The sequence below is a fragment of the Salminus brasiliensis genome, chromosome 25 (assembly GCF_030463535.1).
Source record: "Salminus brasiliensis chromosome 25, fSalBra1.hap2, whole genome shotgun sequence".
Lineage (NCBI taxonomy): Eukaryota > Metazoa > Chordata > Actinopteri > Characiformes > Bryconidae > Salminus > Salminus brasiliensis.
Window position 1 is genome coordinate 15,736,629 of NC_132902.1, and position 7,048 is coordinate 15,743,676.

Genomic DNA, 7,048 nt, shown 5'->3' on the forward strand with positions numbered 1-7,048 from the left:
GAAACAGACTCCTTATCGAGCCCTGTTGGCGGAGAGGAAGTCATTATCGCCGATAATGGACTATCAATGAAGATTGACGTCACCAAAACGCTTCCCCACTCGGGTCTCCTAGGCAACCGGTATGCTAATTCAGAGGTGACTGAGCATTGGCCATCTCTAATGTCCTTCAGAGGGATCCGTAAACATAATTGGCCAATGGGGCGTTGAAATAAGGGGGTGGGTGGGAGGGGAGCGGGGTTAAATCCTGCAGGGCCCAATCAAGTCCAAATTGAGAAGGAAAAAACGAGCAATATTGAAAGAGCGAGTAATAACCAGCAGCCTTGTGCTTTATTCGCCTTATGATACAGAGCGTTTAGGGCTAATTTAAATATGGTAAAAGTATTATTTTAACTACTAGGATCTATGACATGCTCTGAAGCTAATTGCAGAGTTGAAAGTGGGTGGTGGATGTTAAAGGGGATGTAGATGAAACTGTTGCCTACAGTATCAGTGTCGCTGCTTCTCCTCTCCGGAGAGTTTTTTTTTTCTCTCTCTCTTTTTTTCCTGCAGTCTCTCTTTTAGCAGCGCCTACAGCGATCCCTTTCGGCTCAGAGAGGACTTCAACTAGCCGGAGAGCAAAAAAAAAAAAAAAAAAAGAGACCCCAACAGCCAACACGTCTGCATTTACACACATCTCAAAACGTTATTTGTCCGTGCTGTTTTACAGTTACCCTAATTTTCTCTAACTGAGGGCAATTATGAGTAAACGTCGGCGCGCAGTCTGAGGTAATTATCTAACATAGTTTACAAGATAAAAAAACTGTAAAAAAAAAAAAAAAAAAAAAAAACAAGTATGGACAGGGTCTAAAATGCAGAATTGGCTTTTTTATTTTTACGATTTTAAAACGGTAAATCCTCAAAACCCGTTTACATGAAATAAATAGTTAATTATTACAATTAATAATAACGATTCATTTTATGTTATTTATTTTTAAACAAGCATCAATAAGCTCTTTGTGGTTTGTATTTGTATACAAATTTGTATTCCTTTTATATATTATGACATCTGTTAAAAGCAATTGGCTCCGTTAAATGCGAATTTCCACTTGCCGTTTTCACAAGTTAAGCAGTTTATATTCTGCTTGTTTTATTCGTGTAATAGCCATGATACCGCGCGCACAATATGGTGCTGATGCAAACAGAATGAAATAAATGGGGATATCCCTGACCGCAGAGAGATCTATGTAGCTGAATGAAAGCGGCTTAGAGCCCCTGGCCGTGGCGGATTTGCCCCGCTTCATATGGTATTAATCTGTCTGCGCGCGAGGCTTTGAGCCTGCAGAAGAAGCAGCAGCAGAAGAAGTAGAAGATCTGGTTCATTCCAGGATCTTCAGTCCCGCGCACAAATCAGTTAGCACCTGTCAGAAGTTAACTCCTCCAACGCCCTGCCCGAGCCAGAGACGCGCTCGCGCACATTTTGCTTTGGGTTAAAATACACAAATACACTGCACTGGACTGCGCTCCTTTGCTAAACGAACTCTCCGCGCGCGCTTGTATGTGTGAATGTGTTGATGAGCGCTGCAAAAAAAAAAAAAAAAAAAAAAAAGAAAAGCAGATGTTGAAGTCTGCGGGTGCGATGCATGTAGAGAAGACGATGTTCGCGCTATTGGTCGCTACTTACTGTCGATTTTCTTTCTTTAAAGAGAAATGAACACGTCGCGTTTCTTTTCTCCTCTTGATTTCTTTAAGCGTGCTCTCTCTCTCTCTCTCTATCTCCCTCTCTCTCTCTCTCTCTCTCTCTCTCTCTCAGAGTCGCCCCGTTTGTTATTAAACAAGTGTGAAAGTGACGGCTTCTTCGCGTATTTAGAAAACGAGCTAAAGTTGTTGGAGCTGCTCGCTCGCGCCTGGTCCCGCGCTGAGATCGCCATCCAGGGGCTGAAGCGGCTCTCGCGCTCTAGAGCAATGAGGCTTGTTAGAGGCAAAAAGGAGGGGTGAAGGGATGGGGTAGGAGGGTAGAAGGAGGAGGAGGAGAGGGAGGAGGAGGAGGGGGGGGGGTTGTTAGTGAATGTCTCTGTGTGAGTGTGTCAGAGAGAGAGAGAGAGAGAGAGAGAGAGAGAGAGCTAGCTGTAAGCATAGCACAGGCTCGCCTTGCCTTTCCTCCGATGACTACACCCGAGAGGAGGAGCGTGAGGCGCGTAGTGGGCGTCAGAATCCTCAATTTGCAACTTAGCATCCTGGCAGGACACTCTCCGGAGCAAAAGCCCCGTCCGAAAAGCAGCTCCGTTTAAAAAAAAAAAATTGAAAAGGAAAAACAACAAAAAAAGCCCCCCTCCCAAAACTCCAAACTTCTGCCCCGCGCGGCATGAGAGACGCGGCGCGCGCGGGCGCCCAAGCAGCGGCTCGAGAACTTGGAGCGGAGCTTGAAAAACAACAGCAAGAACAAGAAGACCAACAATAACAAAAAATAACAACAACAACAACAACAACAACAACATAGCCGGTGGAGCGGCAGCGGCAGCCTATATGCAGTCGACTCTCTCTCCAGCTCGCGCCGCCACCATCGTCGTCGCCGCGAGGAAGAGAGGGACGGACGCGGTTCGGGACTCTATGTGAGAGAGCGGAGCGCGCGCGAGAGAGAAGCGGGGAGGAGGGGGAAAGGAAGGAGACGAAAGAAGAGAAAGAAAAGGAAAGAAAAAAGAGAGACAATTTTAAAGAGAGAGAGAGAGAGAGAGAGAGAGAGAGAGAGAGAGAGAGAGGGAGAAGAGAAAAGTGAGAAGCCCTCGCGCTTCTTTCCAAGCTCGGCCATGGCGTACCCTCAGGGCTACTTGTATCAGCCATCCGCCTCTTTGGCGCTCTACTCGTGTCCGGCGTACAGCACGAGCGTGATCTCGGGGCCGCGCACGGAGGAGCTCGGCCGCTCGTCTTCGGGCTCGGCGTTCGCGCCATACGCCGCCGGCTCCACGGCGTTCAGTGGCGCCTCGCCCGCCTACAGCTCGCACCTCCCGTACGGCGCGGACGCGGCCGCCGCCGCCACCTTCACCTCGTACGTGGTGAGTAAAACTCCACGTTCAGACGTAGAGTTTGAGTTTATTTGAGTGTGCTGTTGAAGAGTCTACATTAAATTCTAACCTATATGGGCTGTATTTAACCATAGTTTATACATATATCAGTGTGCATACAGACTAGATATGTATTGCTAATTTAAATAAACATGCATGTAGTTTGTTACCGGGTTGGTAATTACTGGAAATTGGTGAAATGGTGAAAAAGATATTTATATATTTTTTGGTTAAAAAAGAAAAACAGGATACTCCCTGTCTTGGACAACACATTTAGCTGAATTTCCAAGCTATCATTTGCTCCATGTTTGCCTCAGTCATAGTCTATATTTATATTGCAAAACAGATATTGCGAACGTAAAAACTGCTTGTTTAAATGTAATGTGTTGGGAGACTCCCTGGGTTTTGCTTTTACCCTACGTTTCTTTACATGCAATTAAAACCAAACACTGTAAACAGTTCCAAAAATAATTCAGCAATTCCGACAGTTTACGTAAACATTAGAGACAGTATTAAAATACACATATTTGCGAACGTACATTGCTGGACATTTAGAAAAAGAGAGAAGCAAAAAGAGGAGGGGAGCTTTGGATGGAAATAATGGGGCCAATCTGCAGAGTGAGGGAAAATGTTAAGTCTAATTTGAGCCCAGTTTGCTAAAGGCGTTCATCAAATATAAAGTAAACAATAGTTTGCTAGTTTGGCGTCTGAATAATTATATTTGCAGTGCGTGTGTTTGTGTGTGCGAGCTCAGTAAGTTTTGACTGTCCGTTAACTTCCCACCGTGTTCATATGTCGCTGTATTCTGAAGGACACTCTCGCGCTAACCCCCACGTGTCCACGTTTTTTTTTTTTGTTTTGTTTTCTTTCGTTTTTCTCGCAGAGCTCCCCGTACGACCACACGTCGGGCATGGCAGGCTCCATCGGCTACCACCCGTACGCGGCGCCGCTGGGTTCCTACCCGTATGGGGACCCGGCGTACCGAAAGAACGCCACGCGCGACGCCACGGCCACGCTGAAGGCCTGGCTTAACGAGCACCGGAAGAACCCGTACCCCACCAAGGGCGAGAAGATCATGCTGGCCATCATCACCAAGATGACCCTCACCCAAGTGTCCACCTGGTTCGCCAACGCCAGGAGGAGGCTGAAGAAGGAGAACAAGATGACGTGGACGCCGAGGAACCGCAGCGAGGATGAAGAGGAGGAGGAGAACATCGACCTAGAGAAAAACGATGACGATGAGCCCAGCAAGCCCATGGACAAGGGGGACACGGACACGGAGACAGGTCGGTGGGAAAGAAAGGGGAAGAGAGAGGATGGAAGAGAGAGGGAGAGAGAGAGACAGAGAGAGAGAGAGAGAGAGAGAGAGAGAGAAGGGGGGGTCATCAATTTTTCATCGCAGTCGTTTCCACTCCGGGCGCGAAATTGATTGCTGGTTAATGGTGGTATATTATTTATAATAGGACAATTGCTTTAAATAATAATCACCTTGAACTCATCTCATTTGACTTCTTATGGACTGAGAATTGCTGGTGACGTGTGGTTCTTTCCAGCACATTTATCTTGGGCTGCATAATAAGGGCACATCTGGTGTGCTGAATCTCATTTATTACTGCATTATTATTATTATTATTATTATTATTATTATTATTATTATTATTATAACATTCATCACCTGCAGTATAAATTTCAGTTGCATTTTTCAGCCCTAACGTTAACGTTTACCCTTTTACTATAAAAATGATAACCTTTCATTTACACCAGCTTTACAGTAAAGTGTATGCAAACGAGACCATTCTGAAGGGCTAAATGAACTGACAGTGTGCTGTTAAATTGCCAACAGACTCGAAACTGCTCCACCCCGGTGAGGCCCTGTGCGACCGGTTCACGGCGGACACCCCCGGTAAAGACGTAGAGCCACTGCTTAGCGACGCGGAGCTGAAGGAGGCGGACGCACGCACGGAGCTGCTCGGGGACCCCTCGCGCGCCACCACGTCGTCACCGTCGCTGTTGGCCGTGCGCGACAAGGCGCACGAGGCAGCGGGCCTGGCAGTGGCGCGAGGCGTGAACGCGCTCGTCGGCGGCGGTGGCTGCGGTGGCGTTGGCCACGTGACCTCCGTGATCCATCCTCCTTCTCTTTCACTTCCCCTTCCACCTCCTCCGCCACCTCCGCCTTCTGGTGGTCCCCCAGCTGGCGCCCCTGTCCCATCCGTGCCCAAACCCAAACTGTGGTCGCTGGCCGAAATCGCCACCTCCTCGGACAGGTGCAGAGGGAGCGGGGAGGCGCAGACGCAGGCCGCCGCGAGCCAGGCGCCCAGGAACCCGTCGCCCACGCGGACGTCACCGCAGTGCGCGCCCTTGGCGGGGGGCGCCGTGCTCTCGCGCCCCCTGTACTACACCACAGCCCCGTTTTACGCGGGCTACACGAACTACGGCACTTTCGGACACCTGCACGGACACAGCCACGGGCACGGCGCGGGCACGGGTGCGGGTGCTGGTGCGGGCGCGGGAGCGGGCGCAAGCTCGGCGGCAGCGGCGGCGGCGGCAGCGGCGGTGGCGGCGGCCGCGCACTTCAATGGAATAAACCAGAGCGCGCTGAACCGGGCTGAGGCTCTCGCGCGAGACAGCAAGGGCAGAGGGCAAACGCAGCTAGAGCTGTGTAAAGACTCCCCTTATGAACTCAAGAAAGGTATGTCCAACATTTAATACGGGAATTCAGCCTCCACTCTGAGCTCACGGACTTTATTATTTATTATTTGTGGTTGCTTAATTAAAAAAAAAAAGAAAATGAAAAAAAGAAGAAGAAGAAAAAAAAGATAATAATAATACTGCTAAAGGAATTTCCCAGGACAGTTATTTTCTGAGTCAAATGCTTATCCTCAAATCTTAGTTTCTGAATGGTTAATCGAGATGTAACATCTAAAGAATTGTCTTAAAACGCTGCAGCCGCCTGAGTCTATTTGTATTAAAGACTAATATGTATATTTAATGTAGCATTTTTTTGTATTTAAAAATGGACAATACACTATCTTTGAAGTAAATTATGAAAAAAACACACGTGTGCAGCCGTTGTTTTGGGGGTCTTCTGAAGAATGAGGAATTCATCCTGGATGAGGAATTTGACAGCTGCGCACGCATAAAACACGCATGCAGTGATGCTTCTCGTAGGTTGCAATGGTGACGTCTTATTTTTTCGTGGCCTAAAATCAGCGTGAGCGTTTGGGCTGATGGTTTAGATCTCACAGCAGTTAAAGAGAACTAATTTTGTGTGTTGAGTTAGCAAGACTGCGTTGTAGATATCGTTCGTATTTATTATAGGCCTGTTTTTATAAGCCTGCTGGATGAAGGCACTAGTTAGAGTGTTTTACACACTGAGGCAAGTGCTTCAGCAGGTGAATATTGATATACCCCCACCCTCCAGCCCCCCACCCCTTCAAAAAAGAAAGAAAGTGTCGAGCACTCGTTTAACCCAATTACACTCCTACCGCGTCGTGTTATATGCAAAGCAATCAGGTGGCGAACTCGAGTAATGAGCTCGATTTTATGCCAAATTTCGATCTCATTACTGCTTCCGAGGCGTGGCAGGACTGCTTTTTGCAGGGGCTATCTGCGAGCCTCTGTTTTAGCATTAACTGAAGAGGAGGAAGAGGAGGAGGAAAATAGGGAAAAGGGGGCTCCCCAAGCTTTAACGGCGCGGTGGATTATAGGCGCACGGATTGCGATGCCCTGACCCGCAAAAAGGCCCCCGTGGCACAGCTCGAGCCTGCGAGGCCTCTCTAAAGCTCTTCCCTCCTCCGCAGGTAGGTGTCACACTTGCTCCTCATTTCGGCCCCCCTTGTCCTCGAGCCTCAAGCACACATGGAGAATGAGCTCCCCCCCACACACACGTCTCTCTGTCAGGTGGCACGAGAGCAGAGCACCTCTGGCACAGGGAGCTAATGTTGAGGGTGTTGCTCTGCTCTTAGTCGTACTCATTTGCATTTAGAATGTATTATTATTATTATTATTAT

General features: G+C 48.2%; 1 protein-coding gene across 1 annotated transcript; it reads left to right on the plus strand.

The window, feature by feature from the left end:
* Positions 1-2,225: 2,225 nt before the first annotated feature.
* On the plus strand, positions 2,226-6,016 carry irx5a (iroquois homeobox 5a). The gene is made up of 3 exons (XM_072671480.1): positions 2,226-3,029; positions 3,922-4,324; positions 4,882-6,016. Exons 1-3 carry the CDS (start codon positions 2,784-2,786, stop codon positions 5,742-5,744), a joined length of 1,512 nt encoding a protein of 503 aa, XP_072527581.1. The 5' UTR covers positions 2,226-2,783; the 3' UTR covers positions 5,745-6,016.
* The last annotated feature ends 1,032 nt before the right edge of the window (positions 6,017-7,048 follow it).

Bases quoted from the DNA above. Each gene is read 5' to 3' on its own strand.
- irx5a (XM_072671480.1), top strand. From the start codon at position 2,784: ATGGCGTACCCTCAGGGCTACTTGTATCAGCCATCCGCCTCTTTGGCG. The intron at 3,030-3,921 runs GTGAGTAAAACT...TTTTTCTCGCAG, and splicing joins CCACCTTCACCTCGTACGTG to AGCTCCCCGTACGACCACAC. The intron at 4,325-4,881 runs GTCGGTGGGAAA...AATTGCCAACAG, and splicing joins GGACACGGACACGGAGACAG to ACTCGAAACTGCTCCACCCC.